We start from the raw sequence: 21,607 nt of genomic DNA, 5'->3' as shown, positions 1-21,607 counted from the left end.
CTATCACATGTATATAGGAATTGCTAAGATATCTCCTTTTTCCTGACTAGTTTTCTGACTTTTTTATACCATTAACCATTTTCAGGCTATATAAAGAAGGAAAGATTGATAGAAAAAAGGGGCTATAACGTGTGGTTGGGAGAATGTTTCTATCTATCTCAAGCTAAGTAAGGGAAGCTTTCAGAAAACCTTGAGCAGAGTTTTCAGAACTGACATGTACAGTTACACAGGTAGTATACTGCATCCTAGGGGTGATATTCACATCACAGACTGACATAGTTTGGCTATGTTCCCCCCAAAATCTCACCTTGAATTGTAGTTCCCAAAATCCTTATGTGTCATGGGAAGGACCCGGTGGGAGGTAACTGAACTATGGGGGATGGTTACCCCCATGCTGCTGTTCTCATGATAGTGAGTACTCATGAGACCTGATGGTTTTATAAGGGGCTTTTCCTCTTTTGCTTGGCACTTCTCTTCCTACCGGCATGTGAAGAAGGATGTGTTTGCTTCTTCTTCCACCATGATTGTAAGTTTCCTGAGGCTTGCCCAGCCATGCTGAACTATGAGTCAATTAAACCTCTTTCCTTTATAAATCACCCAGTCTCAGGTACTTCTTCATAGTAGTGTGAGAACAGACTAATACAGTAAATTGGTAGCAGTAGAGTGGGATGCTGCTGTAAGGATACCAGAAAATGTGGAAGCAACTTTGGAACTGGGTAATAGGCAGAGGCTGGAATAGTTTGAAGGACTCAGATGACAGGAAAATGTGGGAAAGTTTGGAACCTCCTAGAGACTTGGTGAGCTCAAAAGACAGAAAGATGTGGGAAAGTTTAGAACCTCTTACAGAGACTTGTTGAATGTTTTTTACAAAAATGCTGATAGTGATATGGACAATGAAATCCAGGCTAAGCTGGTCTCAGATGGAGATGAGGAACTTGTTGGGAACTGGAATAAAAGTGGTTCTTACTAGGCTCTAACAATGAGACTGGCAGCATTTTGCCCTTGCCCTAGAGATATGTGAAACTTTGAACTTGAGAGAGAGATCATTTAGGGTGTCTGGTGGAAGACATTTCTAAGCAGCAAAGCATTCAAGAGGAAACAGAGCATGAAACTTTGGAAAAATTGCAGCCTGACAATGTGATAGAAAAGAAAAACCCATTTTCTGGGGAGAAATTCAAGCCGGCTCCAGAAATTTGTGTAAGTAATGAGGGGCCGAATGTTAATCACCAAGAGACAATGGGAAAAATGTCTCTAGGGCAAGTCAGAGACCTTCATGGCAGCCCCTCCCATCACAGGCCTAGAGGCCTGGAGTAGGGGAAAATGGTCTATAGTTGAGTAACACATTATTCCAAAACTTGGCGGCTTAAAGTGATGACAGTTTATTTTGCTCACAACTCTGCAATCTGGACATGACTCAGTAAAGATAACCCTTGGGGCTCTGCTTGGTATCAGCTAAAAATGATTGAAGGCTCAAGGCAGACATCATGTGGAGGCTGGCTCACTCACTCGCTCAGTCACTCACACGTCTACCCGCTGGGCTGGGGCTGAAACAGCTGACGCTCCTTGGGCATCTCTCTCTCTCTGGAAACTGTGTGATTTCTCCAGCATGTGGGCTTCAGGGCAGCCAGCATAGACTTTATGGCTCTCAAGGTATGTACCATGAAAGGTAAGAGTTGTATGACCTTTTGTGACCTCCTTGGGAGCAACATAGTATCTCTTAAGCCACCTTCAGTTGGTCAAGGAAGTAGCAAAGGTTCACCTAGTTTCAAGGAGAAGGGAACAAGGGCCCTCCACTTAATAGAAGAGTGTCAATGTCCCACTGTAGGAAGAACATGGGGCAGGGTTATATGTTGGTGTAGCAAGTAAAAGGAGCTCTAGAAGGATCATGAAATATCAAGTGGAATGTATGTTGCCCATGTCAGAAAGAATTCCAGTTTGGACAGTCTCAAGAAAAAAACAAAAAATGAAATAAACAAACAAACAAACAAACAAACAAATAAAACTGCTACAGAAGTGCCTCAAAAGAAAGCCAGCATTTGGCTACATGTCATGCTAACTCCTCAACACCAGATTTTGAGAGGACTACCATTTGTTCTTTTTACTAGGCTAGAATTTTCTTCACAAGATTCATCTCTATTTCATTTATTTCAGTGCCTCTGGGCATTACTCTCTTCCCTTTGCTCCTCCAATCTATCCTATATATTGCTACCAATGAATCTACTTTTTTCTAGTATTTTATGAAATTTTCAAATAAAGTTGAAAGAATTACACAGTAAACAACAGTATATTCAACATCCAAATTTCTGAAACTTTTCTGTTTTATCACATATTTATTCAGCTATTCATCCCTTTATCCATTCATGAATGTATCTTGTTTCCATGATGCATATCAAAGTAAGCTGCACACAAAAGTACACCTCATTCCTAAATAATTCAGAATGCATATCATTAACTATTAAACAGCACTGAATATTTGTGTACATTTCTTTTGTTAGATAAAATTTACATATACATTAAGTCCTGCTTAACATTGTGAATAGGTTCTTGGAAACTGACTTTAAGAAAAATGATGGACAGTAGGTCCTCAAAAAACTCCCTTCATTAAACATCATTTTGTTACAACATTTGCGACAAAAATATCTGGTTTTATTATACATTTTTTTTTTTTCATAAAGTTGCAGTTTCCAAGAACATTTTGACGGCAGTTAAGTGAAGACTTAATGTAGTGAAATGCATAAATCTTAACCGTGTGACAAGTTTACAATGCCTCATATTATTAAGTTCCGTTTTAATTATCCTATTCCCCTTCTCAAGAAACCCAAATAGTTTACTATTGACTAGCAAAATAAGCCTCCCAATCTTTTCTTAATACAACTGCATTCATTCTCCAATTGTTTATTTTTGTTTTTATTTTTTTAGACAGAGTCTCACTCTGTCACCCAGGCTTGGAGTGCAGTAGTGTGAACTCGGCTCACTGCAACCTCCGCCTCCTGGGTTCAAATGATTCTCAAGTCTCAGCCTTCCAAGTAACTGGGATTACAGGAGTGAGCCACCACACCCAGTCAATTTTCCAATTATTTTTAAAATCACGGCCCCATTTTTTTCGATAGTATTGGTCCTACATAATCTGTGATGCCAATTTACACTTCTGCGTGTGTCACACTGAAGAAAAGTCAGAGAGGATTGTGGAGGTGGTTTGGCATGTTGAACTATGGACAAGTAACTCTGGGAGTACAGCACCTGGTTACATATGCAGGCTCTTCCACTAACTTGTTTTGGGACTGAGAGTAAATTACTTAGTATAAGTATTAATTTCATAATCTTCAAACTCTAAAACTGTCTAGAGGGATTCTTGTCAGGTTTAATGATAACACGCATACAGTACCTACTGGAATGCTTAACACATAGTAAGTGCTTAATAAATGATATATAACAGATGCTTACTGAGTGATCTTATTAATATTAGTGAGACATAACAAAGTTCTACACTCCAGAAATTTTAAATCCAATTTCTTGTTGGGTTAATAACAAAATAATTTTCAATATCAAATAATGTTTTTACCTCAGATATAATAAAAAATAATTTTATTATGCATTAAGCAGCAAACAAAGCTTCTTGTTATATTTGGGCAAAAAAGATCTATCTACAAATTATATGTTGCTCTGTTTCTTCATTTGGGTTCACATGGGAGTGAATAAACATAATAGGGAATAAGATAAGGGGGAAGTTGGATGGAGGGACCAAATTTCTGTTATTAGCTTGGTGCAAAAGTAATTGCAGGTTTTACCACTGAAAGAAATGGCAAAACTCACAATTACTTTTGCACCAACCTAATAACATTTTTCTTCAAATCTCCTTTAACTACCTTAAATATATACTTACCAAACTATTTTTATAATAAGCTCTAATTTCTAAATATCTAATTTGAAAAATTTCATCTCCTAGCTAAAATGTTAAACTCAGTACTTGACAAATAGTATTAAAAAAACATTAAATATTATTACTGATATCATGTATTTTTCCATTAAAAATACAAGTCAAAGAAAAGACTCAACTGACATAAGAAAAATGTTCTTTTATACAGTGTAGGCCCATGCAGAAAATGAGTGTGATATTAAAATTAACTTTGCAAAACTTAGAAATACGATAATCCAATGAAATATTTGTAGAGTCATTAAATAATTGCAATAATTTTTGTTATTTGTAGTCATCTTGTTAAGTTCTCAGAAAAGGTAAGTTTTTGCAAAAGAGATCTCTTCTATTAGAAGTCTCTCCAAACCATGTAGCATTTACCTTGCAGTGCATAGATTAGTGATTTTCAAATTGTTTTTGGGCTTTTCAGCAAATGTGTTTTATCTAATTTTGTAGATGGGCAGCCACAAAGAGAAATTTTTGTCTTTCATTTTTTCTTACTTTAAACAAAATCATTTAAAAATATTGGAAATATCAAGTTGGGGAATCAAGAAAGCTCTTAAATATGCAACTGTGATCATTGAGTTACCTGTCTAACCCACCAAGTTCAATGAAAATTCCAAGAGGTAAGAAGTCAGATCCCAGATCCCTTTTTTTTTTTTTTTTTTTTTTTTGAGACGGAGTCTTGCTCTATCACCCAGGCTGGAGTGCAGTGGCGCTATCGTGACTCACTGCAAACTCCACCTCCCTGGTTCAAGGGATTCTCCCACCTCAGCCTCTCAAATAGCTGGGACTACAGGCCCCCGCCACCACACCTGGCTAATTTTTGTATTTTTAGTAGAGACAGGTTTCACCATGTTGGCCAGGATGGTCAGAAGTCATATTCTTTTAATGTAGCACAAACCAAGTATAAAAGATCTTTGTTGAAAAAATAAATAATTTATTAAAGATTGGTTTTCTCACTCATAGGTGGGAATTGAACAATGAGAACACTTGGACACAGGAAGGGGAATGTCACACACTGGGGCCTGTTGTGGGGTCAGGGGAGGGGGGAGGAATAGCATTAGGAGATATACCTAATGTAAATGAAGAGTTAATGGGTGCAGCACACCAACATGGCACATGTATACACGTAACAAACCTGCATGTTGTGCACATGTACCCTAGAACATAAAGTAAAATAATAATAAAAAAGAAAGCCTCTAATAGTTATTTCCTATTAGTGTAACTGAAGGATTTTTCTTCTATAACTTCCAAACTATATAGAATAAATATGTATTGATTTTATAATTTAATAAAGTTTTTATAAGAATGGAAAAAAATAAAGATTGGTTAATTTTTTTCTGGTAGATTAAAGACCTGTGATGAACCAAAAAGTAATTAATTCCTATATTTTCATTTTCTAAAAGTAAAACTAAACAGCCATTCAGTCTGTGAATTTCAATCTGCTGTGAGGAAGTTATCTTTACAGGTTTTAGGTAGAGTGGATACAGAGTTCTCCTAGTTCCTCCTGTCTCTGGTGAGAGGAGGAAGGATGCATTCTGATAACTTTCCCTTTCTTATTTCAGTAGAAAGACACTAAGGGAAACAATGCACATGGTTATTGAATTCCAATTGGTCTATTTATCTGTATCTATTTGTCACTATTTCTTCATATAGTTTTGGTTGTAAATTTTAATTAAATGAGAATTGAATGAGGGAATATATGATGTGACTCTGCAGTAATTAGTGCAATAGAGATTTGACAATTATCCAGTTAATCTGATCAACAAAGACGGCCCAATTGGGTAGTTAATGTCTCAAAGTGGATTTATTTGGCCTAGTCAATCCAAATAGACTATGCACATTAATTATATTAACAACACAGCTGCCAACATTATCCTCACTGTAGGACACATGGAAACAGCTCAAAACTGGGGGGTGATCAACCACACACAAAATAAATATTGGATGATAGTGAGAGCCTCCAAAAGAAGCAAAAAAGCAGGACTCAATTGTAACAACAAAGAAAAAAAAAAGCTGAAGTTATAAAAAATTAAAGTCCATCATTAGTACTTAATAATATAAGAAATAAAATGAGATAATAAGAAGAGATGGTGTAATCTCATGAAGACCATATCAACATATCATCTTTTGTTTAAATGGATTAAAGATGATTTTAAAAACCTGACTTCGTTACTTTTAACAACTCAAACACGCATCTTTAATTTACTTGAGGTATTTGAATTAAAATATGTCCAAGCCTTTGACTGATCAATCTTTGTTGATGATAGATCTAAATGTGGCTTATTGTCATAGTTACAATACCTGCAAAATAAAATTATTTATTAAAATGATAGGTGAAAAACTCAAAGATACAACCTCCAAACTACTATGTTAGATAATATGAGTTTAAAGAATGTTTGTATAGTTCATCAGCCTCACAGATTTTTTTTTTTTTTTTTTTTTTAAGATACACCAATTTGGCCTCAGAACAACTTTTCTTGAACGGAGTTTTTAATTCAGAAAATCCAGAAGGAGAAAGTAATGATTGCTAAAAGTATCAGTAGATAGCATTCATTCCTCTCTGAGTACTGTCTCCTATTCCACCTCCCAAAATCCTAGAAAACTATTAATGATGGATAGATAGACTTTGAATGTATGCTCTTATTTCATCAGAGATTCATTATACTGAATTATTGAATATCTGCAAAAATTAGAAATAAATGAAATGGAATCAGTCTCATTTAAAATAAATTCCTTCCGTTGGAAAAGCAACTGCAATAGCAAAGTTGTTTCAGTTTCTGCTTGGGATAATGGCAAGGAATGAGTTCCATCCCTAGCACCACAAAACCATGTTATTCAATACTTTTGAGTTATTATGAAATCCAAATACTGACCCACATTAGCTTTATTGCTGGTCTGGAAAAACAACTTCCAACATTACCACAATACTACAGTCACAACAATTAGAAATGTTTCTTTAATTCTCTGGGGACCATTTATGGTCAATAGTTTTTAATCTTCAGTATTTCTTGTTAAGAAAAAAATTACCTTAATTCAAGCAAAGCTGAATGTCAAGTATTAGGATGTAAGAACTTGAAAGCATCATCACATATTGTCCAGATTTGGGTTATTTTTCTAGCTGTATTGAAAATATTTAGGCACCATTCACTTCTTCCTAGAGAAAAGTTTAACATATTTTCTAGAGAAGTAGTGTCTGTCTGATAGAACTTTCTGTGATGATAGAAATACTCTATAGCTATATCGTCCAATACGGAAATCACTAAACACTTCTAGCTACTGAACTGTTGAAATGTGGCCAGCACAATTGAAGAACTGATTTTTTAAATTTTATATAATTGCAACTAGTTTGAATTTAAATAGCCACCTGTGGCTAATGGCTACCATACTAGATAGTGCAGTTCTAGAGTCAATAACTAACTACTTGTTACTGTAAATTCACCTGCATGGAATTTTTTTTTTTTGCCATCCATCTCCTAAGGCAAATTCTTTTTCATCTTGACCTTCGGGGAGCAGACTCTTGGAAAAAGACTTGTCCCATCATGTACGGGATGAGTAAGAATTATTCACATCATCTGGCATGTTTAAAAGACACGAGATCCTAAATTCATGTCATAAGTCTACTAGTTTATATTATAGTAAAAAAGGAAATTACAAAACATATTAAAGTGCCCTATGGAAGAGTTTAAATTAACATGGTCCATTTTATATGTCGAGATTGCCCCTGCCAGTGTTTCTTACTATCTTGGCTCTAAGCTCCTGCTCTGCCTGTCCTCACCCAGTATGTGGTTGGCATGACCCCTTTTTCCGAGGTTTTTGGGAGGCTGTCCTTGGCTGGGGATTGTGTCAAGAGATCTGAGCTGTCTACACTCCTGGTGATAGGCCAGAGTTCTTCAGCTAAGAAGACACAGAGCATGAAGACTACATGCCAACAGAAATCCCATGTCCCATTGTGTTTGATTTGTGAGCCAAACTGCAGCCTCGTTTCTGAATTTCAACTCCACAAGTGTAGTTTTTCAACAAAAAGTATTTTCAATTAAAATTGCTTTGACCTTGGACTTCCCTCAAAAAAGAGTCTTCCTCTTGTTAAGAGATATTCACAGTGTCAATAGAATGCAAACTTATTAAACATTCAAAGAAGTCTATATTTGTCTGTTACAGTGCTGGAGGAGATAAAATGTTATTGATCCTAGCTTCTTCGTGGACATTCTGTTCAGGGCTTTAGTCACTGACAATAATTAAAGGTGGAGTGAAAAGAAGTCCTTAGAAACCGTGAAGCCAAATGTCGTTGTTTGAGAGATGGAGCCCTTCCTCACCAGCCATCCAAACATTGTTCACACAAAAGTACATTAAAAAGTGGTTCCCATTCTTCCAGTTACTACTGAAAGGTTGAAGAAGCTGAATGTGGACTAATGCTGAAAGAAACCAGCAAATAAATAAAGATTACACAATTTAAGGACCATCTTACTGAAGAAAAAAGGAGGGACTATATTTCATACCCTCCTGTCCCTATCACGGCCAGAATATAACAGGAAGCCTTAAACATAATTTAACAGGCTAACCAAAGCTAGCTAGGATGGTAACAGATTGCTTAACTTGCTAGGCTCCTATCATAAGAAGCTTGAAACGCCAGGCAGCAATCAAAGCTTTAGGTTTATTGGACTCTTATTCTGTTCTCATTTGGGAGTGTTACATCTCCTTCTGTGAACCAGAAGTTATAAACCTGCAGAGCCCAAAGTGCTGGCTGTGGGAAGCACAGATTCCCCAGGGGGACCACTGGGAGTGGTGATAAGCAGGGTAGCTTTTATCTGTTAGTTCTTGGGCCCAAGTATTATAGGTATATAAGGCAAAGCATCAATTTATGGCTGTGGATTCAAAAAATATGCTGCATCCTGAGGGATTTAGCTCCATTTTCCCAGGGTATCTTTTACAAGCTGAGGCCTCTCAAGCATCTTCAAAAGGCTATAGAATTGTTGTGTCAGGCTGGCAGCATCTGGCTTGTAAGGTATGTGCTAATCCCAGTAAATGCCATGATCATATATTCACTGCCACACCAGGTTTTGCTATAAAGTGAATCCCTGGGTTAGAGACCATGTTAGGCAGAATCCTGTCCCATGTTAGTAGATCAGATACTGAGACCTCAGATATTGGTGCTGGATGTGACAGCATGAGAAAATCTGCCACATAATGGTGACAGGAGAAACACATATGTCCCTCAAGAGATATACTAGGACATCTCTTTCCCTCGCACTAGTGTGGCTGTGAATGGACAAACATAGCAATTATGGTCTGAGAAGGGAATGGCAGCCAGGGACTCAGATTTCTCAGGTAAGCTACTTAGAGCAGCATAAGTGCTGGGAAAGGTGAAAGTCATCTAAAATGAATGGGCGAAGACAATGGTGAGTATCAGGTATGACCTGTGAACCAAATGCAACAATGAGGGCTGTGTTTCATTCCACTTAACCTCTTTTTATACGTTTCCTACAAACTGTAAATAACCAAAATCCTAGAGAAGCTATGTTGAGGTGAAACAATGTGATACTTAAGTGGATCTCAGTGGTCCAAGCAGTCATCAATGGTGGAGGTTTTTCCCCAAGCAGATGTTTACTACTGGCCAGTGTCCCCATTACCCAGCTGCTGTGTGGCTGATGATCATAGCTGCCCCCTTCTCTGTAGAATCACCTTTGGCCTAACAGCAACTTTCTCAGCCAAAAGTCTGCACACTCTCCCACACCAATAGGCCAATAGTTGCTTGATAGAGATGGGGAGACTGACTGCTTTTCCTCAAGAGAGGGTTAACATGTGGTGCAATTTGTCTGGCAGAGCTTCCCTATAGGATCAGCTGAGCTTGTGTGTATTGTAACATGTTCATGGACTGGCATGGCCCAAGGATCATTGCTCATAGTCCACAGATCCCATGTTAAGAACTTATGCATTATAAGTTAACAGAACAAAGCAGGCTCTATTCATTCATTCGACATATATTTGTTGAATGTGTCCTACTTATCAGTCACTTTTCTGAGACTGAGGAAGCAGCATTGAATGAAGAAATAGTTATTGCCCTCATATAGGTTAAACTAATTAAAAATATATAATACTGCAGATTATGATAAAATTTTTAAAGAAAAATAAGTAGCAAAGGAGATAGGTCCTCACTGATAAAGTGATATTTCAGTAGAAATGTAACAGAAACAAGGAAACCGATCATGGTGCTGTGTGGGGAATGAGCATTCTGGGCAGCAGGAGCATGTTGGGCAAATGCCCTGAAAACAAAACCTATGCTTGAGGAACAACAAGAAATCAGTGTGTCTGGAGATGAGTTATTAAGAGGAAGAGTGAGAAGAAAATTAGCAAGATACCGCAAGGCTGGATTATGGCTCCTTGGCCCATGAAAGAATTTATGTTTTATTTCGAGTAATATAGAAAACCATTAGAGGTTTTGAAAAGCACCAAGATATTACCTAACTGATATTTGGAAAGGATCATTTTGGCTGTTGTATGAAAAATAGACTTACAAAATATAAGAATGATTCTTTCTGCCATATCACCATTTAACTTCTCGGTCTGTTCCCCGCAGAAAACTGGTAGGTCAGGCAAATGACAGTAGACCACGGCAAATGTAACCAAGTAGAAGCACTAACTGAAGCTGCTGTGTACTGTATGTAATATCTTTACTACAGCCGAACAACACAGTATCTGGCATGTGGTATGAGGCTATTAATCTACTAATGTGTTATTTTCAATATTTATCATAAATGTGGATCAAAAGCAGTTTGTATTCATCTGGCATAGACATTAGTATACAATCATGGTCTTGCTCCAGGGATATTTTACAAAACAGATTGGAGGTAGATTCAAATGTCCAGTGGTTGTCAAATATCAGAACAGTCCACTGTATTGACGATATCATCAGGTACAATAAGGTCTAATGAGCAGGAGGGGCCAATACTCTAAATGCTTTGTTAGAATATCTGTATCACAGAGAGTAGGAAATAAAATGAACATATCTTCAGGAGCTGGACAAATCAGTGAAATTTTTAGAAATTCTGTAGTCTGCTGCATGCTAGTGCATTTCTTCCAGAGTTAAGACCAAATTTTGCATTTTACTTCACTATCAAGAAGGACCCAGAGTGTTTGGTAGAACTTTTTGAATTTTAAACACAGCATAAACCACATTTCGGAATGATGTCCTTTTATTAGATGACTCAGAAAGCTGCAGTTTTGAGTGGGGCCTAGAATGATAGAAGGTTATGCAGCAATATCAGCTGCAATACAAGCACCCCTGATGCCAGAGCAATAATAAATGGCAATACTACTAGAGGTACCATGATAAATAAAAATGCAATGTGGGCTCTCTGACAAGCTTTGAATGCACAACTGCAGTGAAAAGCCTAGTGTTCTGGATCAAGGCCATGCTATTGCAGCATAGTTCTTTCACCATTTGGAAAGCAGCTCCTGACAAGCTACCTGGCCATAGTAAGACTGAAGGCCTTTCTGTGGACATCAGTTGACCATATGACTGGAACGATCCCTCATGAGCTTAATAACACATGTTATATTGTCCAGTAGGCAGAGCAGCAATTTACTGAACAATGGAACTTTCTCTTTATTAGAAAGTAGGGTTCCTACTACTTGGGAAAGCAAAAAATATTTTGAAATTTGGGGGAATCCACTGTTGCATATTTTCATTTACCACACCCAGGTTTAACTTCAAATAAGTGATTACAGCAACTACAGAATGATCAGGTTCAAAGGACAGAGATACTTCACCAGTAAGCCACTTAGACTAACAGAAGTGATCATCAAGAATGAAGGATATTTGGAATGAGTCAGAAGAAGGATATGATGAATCAGATATAACTTTGCAGCTGCAAGCAGTGACAGCCCATTCGGCTAATCAATGTCTTTAAGTTTCTCCTCAGAAACAGTGGCCAATCATCATCTATACGAATCCATGACAGGATGAAACGAGTTCATATGGATCTGGGTGGCTCAAAGGATGGACGATAGCAGGTGCTGTGAGTATTCCACCAAAATCCATTTGGGTCCCTCTCAGTACACATCTCCTTTGACTTCTGTGCGCTTTTGTTTCTAAAGTCCTACTACTGCAATTCTCTTTGGAAAACTGCCCTTTGGCTTCTTGGACAGTTTACCTGCATGTAAGGAGAATCAAAGTGGCTGGGAGTTTTTCTCACCTTGAATGACCCTGAGCCAGTGAATGGCAAACACTGGAGGATGAAAACCTTGCTCCCTTGCCTCAAGAGGGGACAAAGTGAAGTGCATTTTACATTCCAGCATCCCCATGCAGGAGCAGAGAACTTCTGACTTCTTTCTCTTCCCTTGGTTGCCTTTCTTACTCCTTGGAAGTCTTCTCCTAGGAATATTCTCATAGTGAGTCATTGCAAAAAATTCTCATCTCAGGATCTGCTGTGAGAAACCTGACCTAAGACAGATTCCTATTATTTATTTTTGTGGGAAATTTGATTACCATTTTGAGTCTGGAATTCATGGCAGAGATTTGAGCTAAAAATATCTACTTGATAGTTGTTGGGCTATTGATTATATATAAAGTTATGAAGCTAAATGAGATCACCCAAGGAGTGAGTGTATATAAATAACATGCCTTAGGACCTAAGAAGGTCTCAGACTTTCTTATCTTCTCCCACCCAGACTTCAATAATTAAACTAAATTTATACCCATTTCCTCAACTTTGGTCTCAGGACAGACCTTAACTCAGGCTCTCTGAAAGTTCCCAAATTAGTCCACCTCATTCCTAGTTATTTCCTAATTATATATCCTACTTTACTTCATCAACCTATTAAACTTACCCTCTAAAGGTATGTAGTCTGAAGGGACAGATGATTTATAGGTCCATTGCGTTAGCAAACCAAAATGGATCTCTCAATAAATCAGAACATTAAACACCTGTTCAGAGGTGCAAACACTTGGCTCAGGTTTTTAGCTGAAAAGAATTCTCAGTACATTTTACATATAAGAAACACTTTCACCTTGACCTTGCTGGAAAATACCTTGGGATCTTAAAGACAAATCTGGAAAAATATGGAGAGATGAAGATTAACAGAAGTAAAATTGAAGTATATATTGGATCAGAAGAAAACACCTGTTTAAAATGCTGTGAACCATATAATACCTTATACACAGTACATCATCAAAAAATATTTGTTGAGTAAATTGTACCGACTATCCCATGCATCTTTATTTATTTCAGAATTAACTGGTGTGCACATTTTATAAACTTTACCTTAACAATGTGTAAGACATTTTAAGGTAGAGACTAACTGAAGAATTGAAATGACTCTCTGTCATGTAAATGAAGTCTAGTGAATGTAATAGGAAATGATGGAAACTAAGTGAAATATCATTTTGTTAAGGTAGTGGCTTTTGAATATCTTCTCATAAACAGATTAGATTTTGTGAGCTGCTTCCTACACACACCAAAAAGCAAAGGATTTTATTTAAAAGAAAATTCTGTTGACTTGACTTGGAAGTACAAGCCGTTCTTTCCTTTTGACAGTTGGTTTTTGAAAGGTTTTTCTTGTGAGATACATATTATATTGTTGCTAGTTAAATCTAATGATCCTTCACCCTAGAAGAAATAAAAGGCCAGATTCTTCTTGAGGAGCCTATTTGTGAGTAATATGTGTGTTAAAAAGCAGTAACAAGCACTAATATGAAAAAGTATTAAAAAATTAAGTGATGGATAAATGAAATCTGCCTTTTTCACATCCAAAATATTTTGACAATCTCACGTATACTGTATTAAACCTATATAACTTCTCTGTAGCTTTTGGATCAACTGTAACATATCCAAGGCACATCAACCTTACTTGAATTAAAAAAAAAGAGAAAGAAAGAGAGAATTATAGGTGTAACTGTCTTATATTTACTAAGACAAACTAGAAATATAAATTAATAAAAAAGTAAATGTTGCAAGGACAATAAAACTCAAAGTATAATTGCTATTGGATAATATATGGTACAAAGATCCAGAGGTAAAAATTTAGGATATATAATGTTTGATGTTCACTAACAATTGCACATTTATTATTTATCCCATGTTTGGAATTTTTTACTTTCACAGTAGCAAGATCATGTTTATAAGACACAATCCTGAATGACAAAAATAATCATGTTCCATTTTATACACACTCACCAAGAAAAGTCTCAAGGACCTTGATGGGTTCTAGATCAGTTTCTCTATTTCAAAGCCAGATAACACTTCAATGACTGGTGTTGAACACCAAGACTCTCATGAACTTCCCTGGTAGGTGACACTTCTTCACATGTGCTGTCAAACTCACTGAGCTTGACAATCTCACACAGATTGAGGTTGTATGACTTCTATGAGTAGACTGAAGATAATGCATTCTATTAAGATTCCATCTCAAAAACCCTTACAAAGTATTTTATATAACGTCCTCCTTATGATCTATGTTTTCTAGCTCCCATGCCTTGGACTTATAACCCTTTAAACAGCCTTCCTTGACAGTTGATCAATTCACACCCATTCTTCAAGTGCCTTTTTACATACCATTCTTCTAAGAAACTTTCTCTGCTGCTACCCTGTCCCAGTTAGATGGAGGTGATGGCTCTCTGAATTCCCATAGCTTCTGTCTCTACTTCTTTTTTAAATAGCGTATTAGGGGTTCCATTCACCAGGCCCAGGCTCAGTGACTTTCTGAGAGAACTCAAGACAGAATATATTCATACTTACGACTGTGATTTATTACTATGAAAGGATACAAGGCAAAATCAGCAAAGGGAAAAGGCACAGGGAGTGATGGAGTGAAGTCCAGAGGAAACCAGGAGCAAGTTTCCAAAAGTCCATCCCAGTGGGGAGTGCTGGGATGTGCTCAATGAATTTGACGACACATGTGAAGAAGTGTTGCCACCAGGGGAGATTGTAAGAGACTCAGTGCTCAAAGTTTTTATTGGGGGCTGAGTGTGTAGGCAACCACATGTACCAAGACTCCAGACTCCCAGAAGGAAGGCATGTGCTTAGGATAGCTATGTTGTTTGCAGTTCAGGCACAGTGAATCATCCTTAACAGGGAGGGTGAAGCACTACTTATGGAATCTAAGTTTGCAGATGTCAGCCAAGGGCTAATCTTGCTGCAGGCTATTCTCAGGATAGGAGCCTCACACCTGTTATGTGAACTCTTCTGTGCACTGTTAGTTACCCAGTTTCACTGTAAGCTCACTGAGGAATGGGAAAGGAATTTTTAAAATTATTACTCCATAATTCCCAGTATAGAACAAGATTTTCGATATGTGACACTCAACAAATATGGATGATGAGAAAGTCTGATTCATTAAAGAACTGCAAGAAATAGGCAGGAAAGGAGACTTAGAAATATAAAAGAGAATTTTGCAATTGCATTCTAGACGGAGTCCTCTGTACTCTCTGTGATTTTTCTGTGTCTAAGGACAGTAGATGGCATAAGCAGATAAAAGGTAAGGAAGACACCCATTATGAGTAATACTATTACTGACTTAAGACAATCTATTATTTATTGTTAAATATATGCACGCTTTTTATGGAAATAGGAATATGCATTTTTTCAAGGAAATAACTTCAGATTATTAACATCTTCCTTAATCCTGTCTACTCTGCATTTTGTTATTATTACACCTAGAAAACATTGCATATATTATAGACCATGTTCCAATTTACTGGCTTAAGAAGATATTTATTGAGCACTTGCTTGAAGCCATCACTGATAAAGAAATATTAAGAACCCCATACTAAAAATAGCTAATACACAGGGAAAACACTGTTCTAAGCACCACTGTAAGAGGTAGATACTAATATATATACTCCTTTTACAGACAAACTTATTAGGGATGTTAAATAACCTTCCTAAGAGTGACTCTGCTATCCATCCAATCACTCCATTATACTGACTCTCACACTCTAAAAATGTTCACAGTCTTCAACACAAGTAATTATTTTGACAAAATTAAGGAAAAAATCTTTGCTCCAATGTTAAAGTTTTCCATTCCAATACTTTACAAATTAAAGAACTTCAGTATTTCTAGATTTGGCCACTTCATAATTGATAAATTATGTAGTCAATGAATAGTTTTTCACTTATCAATTTATGAAAAAGTAGTGAGGATTCAACAACATATTTAGCATTGTGACTCATTCTGAACATAAAAGGAAAGTTAAATTGGTTTAAATAGGTAAACTCATGTGCACTGAAATCTGTTTATCCTACCACTGTTCGATGGTTGAATGTTTGTGGTTCGATTTAAGTGATGTTTAAGAGAAGAGTTTTTCATTTCTCTCCAAATGAGATGCAGTTTTATAATTAATTGTCTCCCACACAGAAGTACAATTAATACATACCAGACCCTGAAGAAGAACTCATAGAAGGGAAACTAGACTCTTGATTTTTCTATTTCTTAAAACATTAAAGACTAAAACATGATAAACAAGCTGGATTAAGTAAAACTCAAAGAGCAGTTTAGAAATGCAGATATAATTTCACCCCTAGATCATGAAAAAGTATTTGGTGTGACAAAGGTGTTGTCAGTACTGTTTACAAGTTTTTTGGTCATTACTTATTCAACATTAGTATTCAAGTTGAGACAGATGACAGAGTGCTTTGGTTCGGGCAAAGCTCTTCATTGTGAAACTAGAGTGATAGATATTTGAAAGGCCTTGTTTTAATTTATAACCACTTCAGAAAACCTCCTTCAGGTGACTGATATTATCATTGCCCCTATGTCATAAAAGAGGCAACTGTGTCTCAGGAAGGTAAAGTGAACATCTCAGGGTCATGTAAGCAGGAAGTGACAGAGCAGTCACTTACAGTCAGATCCTTACTTTCCAGAGTTAGTGCTCTTAACCAGCATGGAAAAAAAAGAAAAAGAAAAAGAAAGACAAGAAAGAAAGAAAAGAAAGGAAAGAAAGGAGGGAAGGAAAGAGAAGGAAGGAAGGAAGGAAGGAAGGAAGGAAGGAAGGAAGGAAGGAAGGAAAGGAAGGAAGGAAGGAAGGAAAGGAGAGAGGGAGGGAGGAAGGAAAAGGAAGGGAAGGAGGGAAGGAAGGGGAGGAGGGGAGGGAAGGGGAGAGGAAGGGAAGGGAAGGAAGGAAGGGAAGGAAGAGAAGGGAAGGAAGAAGAATGACGAAGACATAGTATGGAAGAAAGAATGAACGGAACACACAAAGATAGTGAAGAAAGAATGAAATGGATGAAATAGATAATAATATAAAGAAATATGGAATCATGGTGGAATCAATAAAATAAGGAATTCACCTACTCTTTTGAAATGTTACTTGATCGACTTGCAGATCGCCCTGGGGATTTTTCATTCTGAAAAATAAAATTGGAAACATTAATTAAAAGCAGGTATGGCACTTTCACCATACTGGACCACTGAGAAGAGAAACCACAGCATAGGGAAATTTGTGAATGCTCTCTACATTGTTTTGACTAATACACATACTAATCGCTTACACAGAATGCTTTTTTCTTTTATGAAATCATATTTCTCTAATATATATTAGTGTACTTTTAAAAATGCTTCAATTAATATCTGAGTATTAATCAGGTTACAAGTATTTGTTTCCAGGAAATAATTATTTCTCCAGAAAAATTTGTGAAATTCTTTGAAACTAAAATTAGACAGTAAAAGTGTAGTCTACTATTTCCCCTTTTGCTCTTGCAACTAGGCAATTCTGAGTAAATTCTGGTTTTCAACATCATTAAATATTCTGTGCTGGGTATATGGTATATACATCCACCTTGTATTCTTCTAAACTGCATTTTATTTATTTTTTGTTATTTTACATACTTTGAAATTAAAACATTTACTTTTTAAAATTTAAGATGCTTCTGGTTATATATTTTCAAATTAAAACTTAAAACTTTTATAAATATTTATATCCTCAGTTCTTTCCTCTGAAAGAATTTTTATTTAGCAGAAAAGAGGCATGAAAAAAGCTTTTGAAGAAATGTTTTTTAAAAGGTCATATAATTTTAAAGTAGAAATGAACCTTAAGTAGTTAGGCCCTCCCATTTGAAGTCCAGAGACATTGTGTTCCTGAAAATTATATAGCTACTTTTTCTACTGTGCCAATTATGGTGGATAATCAACTGGAAAAAACAGAGTTTATAAGCATTATGCATTTTACATGTAGAAAGAGATCAAAGATCAAAGTACATCTCTACTTCTGTAGGGAAAATGTTAGAAGAGTCAATTCTGAATACTAAACGTTTATAAAGGATCTGACATAACATTGTCGTTGAAATAATTTACCAATGTAAGAATTCCATTTCTTTCCTTTTTTTTTAACTTCTGGACTCAGCCCCAAAGTGGGCCTGAGTAAGCAACTGCAGTGCAACTTGACATAGGCCATTTTTGAGAACTAAGTTGTTATAACAACCCTTGGGGCCGAAATTGCCCATGATGACTACTTGAGACAGTTTTAGAGACACAGTGATGACAGGATATGGCAGATGTGTTATTGCAGAAAAACAGTGGCTGCATTCACTGCAAACTGTCACTGTGTCATGTGCAGACTTACAGATATTCCAGCTGAACAGTACTTTTTCCTTTACATGCAACATCCATCTCATACAACCACTGATGTCACTGTGAAGCATGTTATTACAGACCGAGATGAGTCACAACGATATGGTTAGTTACACCTCATAACAGCTCCATGCTCCAGCTGGAGATTAATGTGTACGCTACCGCAGACATTTTTCCCTGATTAGCTCCACTGGTGATGGAGAGAGGCACTATTCTACTGACATCTCAACTCCTCTTCTAGAGACTAGAAAACAAAATCAATCCATCTTTCCTTCTCAGTGAAATTTAGGATTTTGACACATTATTGTGTAGGACAGAGTCACATAATATAATAGGCTTTGGGAGATAGTGGTAGCAGTAGTTATTTTGTTATGTTTTCTATATTTACATGACATTTGAGAACATGATTAAGAACTAGAATTGAAAGGTGCTGCCACAGGAATCATGCAAAATAGGAAATTTAATTTTGCACAGGATTACTTAATTTTTCAAACTAAGTGGGACTTCATGGTGTTTTGAGATAAAACAAGAAAGGCCAGATTCACTTTACAATTGTGTGAGTTCACCACAGAGATATAATAAGAATATTCTTTCCACACTCTCTGCCAGCATCCACCAATCTAATGGGGGGAAAGCATCTGACTGATTATTTGATACCTCAAAGGATCTTTTAACTTGAAATGGATTGGCTTTATTTTCTCCCAATATAAGGTCAGGCATTGAAATAAACAAACTTAGGCAAAGGTTAACATTTTTGCCATGGCTACGTTCTCTATTGTTTCTATACCAGTACATGGAAGAGGAAAGGGCATCAGAAAAGTTAACATGTGGGAGGACAGTGGTGTACACTGTGCTGTGCCGGCAGTGATGTCAACTGAGAGACTGTCTTGCAATGAGACCTCTGGTGATGTGCTAGCTCTGGCAGGAGTATATTGTTTGACATTCCTGGACTTCAATTTCCTTATTGTAAAATGGGGGGATAATATCTTAGAAATCTGTGTAAGGAACAAATGAGTTATAAATGAAAACATTTTATGAGTTGTGAAGGTATGACATTTCCACTATAATTCAGATGTATAAGAAACACTGAATGAGCTTTCTTTAAAAATCATGGTGATCAACATAGGTCACTATACACTTCTTTTTTTTTTTTTTTTTTTTTTACATAAACATCTTAGTTTCTATATCTTTCAATTCTGCCTCTGATTCTGGCACATAAAATTTAAAAATTAAAAATTAAATCATTCTCTGCCCAGGGGGTTTAAGAAAGTTGGTTTGCCTTGCTTTTGACGCAAAGCACCAGAAGCACTTCCTCTCTTGGAAAACGTCCAAAGCAATCTGTCCAATTTGCTACTAATTAATTGGGTGGCTTGTCCCATTGCTATTGCAATGTCATAGTCTTCTTTGCAGATTAGTCAATATGGTTGTCATACCTCATTACAATCAGTTTAACTACTTTACCTTAGATTAAATACGAGCTGTCTCAGAATCTCAAAATCTAACATAACTTACTGGCACCCAAATTATAGTGACCTTGTAGGTCAATCAAAGTTGGAAGCAACAAGAGTTCCTAACAAGTCTGCGTGGAATGGACGGGATCATTAAGCAGTAATGTTGGATTTCATCACGTCATTCACAGTATACAGACAGGGAGAGAGACTTCCAGTTTCGTAAGTTTTATTGAAAATATTTTAATATTTTCAAGAAGTTTCTAATCATCGGTTTGCTATGAATATGTCTGATATTAATAGTTCTGTTTTGTGATTATTATTGTTTTTCAAAGTTTATCCTACTAAACATGGTTGGATTCGTTTTACTAGCAAGGAAAAACGATTACCAAATGAGAAAATCATTACCAAGTTTTGTTTTAATGAATTTTTGATGTTATACTCTAAGGAAAGTGACACAGTTCCTTTAAAACGAAGTGGTCTTGGCTGGGCGCGGTGGCTCAGGCCTGTAATCCCAGCACTTTGGGAGGCCGAGGTGGGTGGATCATGAGGTCAGGAGATCGAGATCATCCTGGCTAACACCGTGAAACCTGTCTCTACTAAAAATACAAAAAACTAGCCGGGCATGGTGGCGGGTGCCTGTAGTCCTAGCTACTCGGGAGGCTGAGGCAGGAGAATGGCGTGAACCCGGGAGGCGGAGCTTGCAGTGAGCTGAGATCGCACCACTACACTCTAGCCTGGGCAACACAGCAAGACTGTCTCAAAAAACAAACAAACAAACAAACAAACACCGAAGTAATCGGTCCTAAGAATATACAACATGACTGGACATGTATGAATCTAGGTATAAATTTTCTGTGTACTATGTCATTGACTGAGGGACATAATGGACATAATAAAGTTTAAAAAAGTTTTTTTTAATGTAACCAGGAAAAAAAAAATTTCTGCAGAAAAAAAACACACTAAGACATTCCTACAGGGACCACTAATCTGATATTATTCTGCAATTTTATTTCCCCCTTTTTTTCAGGTTAAAAATCCCAAGTATTTGAAAGGAGAAAATAAGGTAATTTGGAGGGTCATCTGAAAACTTTTAAGTAGACAGTAGAGCAATTTTTGCTAGGGTAATTATAACTTGGAATAGAAGAAAAGTCTTAAACAATGTTGTTTGTAAATGAAAAATAAGCAAGGACATGGGGAAATTGAATACTGCAATAAAATTTGATTAAAATATATATAAAACATCTCATGCCTATTAAGTGATAAACATTTAATGTCTATGAAACATTTAAAAATTATTTGATCTTAAATAATACTTTAACAAATATTTCCAAGTAGAGATTTTACAGAGTATTTTTTTTCAATATTGAGCCAATACAATTAGAAATCCAATTTTGAAAAGTGACTCATAAGTCTTAATCACCTTAAGATACTTTTATATAATACTTGGTCCAAAGGAATGAAAACTGAAATAGAGCCAGAAGCTATAGAATATATAATATTAAAACCTATAGAATGTTGCAAAAGCTGTATCCAGATAAAAGTTTATAAATGTTTTCATTATTAAAGAACACAAGAATGTAATAAAAGAAACATAAAAGCTAAAACTAATTAAATTGATTTAAGTTAGAGAAAGGATAAAAAGATTTTCTTAAAGAAAGTCTTTGAAAATAATTGCAAA

At 36.3% G+C, this 21,607-nt stretch overlaps 1 protein-coding gene across 2 annotated transcripts in view; it reads right to left on the bottom strand.

Moving 5' to 3' along the window:
• MARCHF1 (membrane associated ring-CH-type finger 1) overlaps positions 1-21,607 on the bottom strand; it is an 820,720-nt gene that overhangs the window by 150,123 nt on the left and 648,990 nt on the right. For both annotated transcript variants that reach the window (XM_017959171.3, XM_021938129.2), the window contains one exon: positions 17,206-17,256. In XM_017959171.3, the coding sequence (XP_017814660.1) occupies positions 17,206-17,256 (51 nt within the window). The remainder of the gene's footprint in view (positions 1-17,205; positions 17,257-21,607) is intronic.

Source organism: Papio anubis, chromosome 3, assembly GCF_008728515.1.
Source record: "Papio anubis isolate 15944 chromosome 3, Panubis1.0, whole genome shotgun sequence".
NCBI classification, from domain to species: domain Eukaryota; kingdom Metazoa; phylum Chordata; class Mammalia; order Primates; family Cercopithecidae; genus Papio; species Papio anubis.
This window is presented reverse-complemented; position numbering and strand designations above follow the sequence as displayed.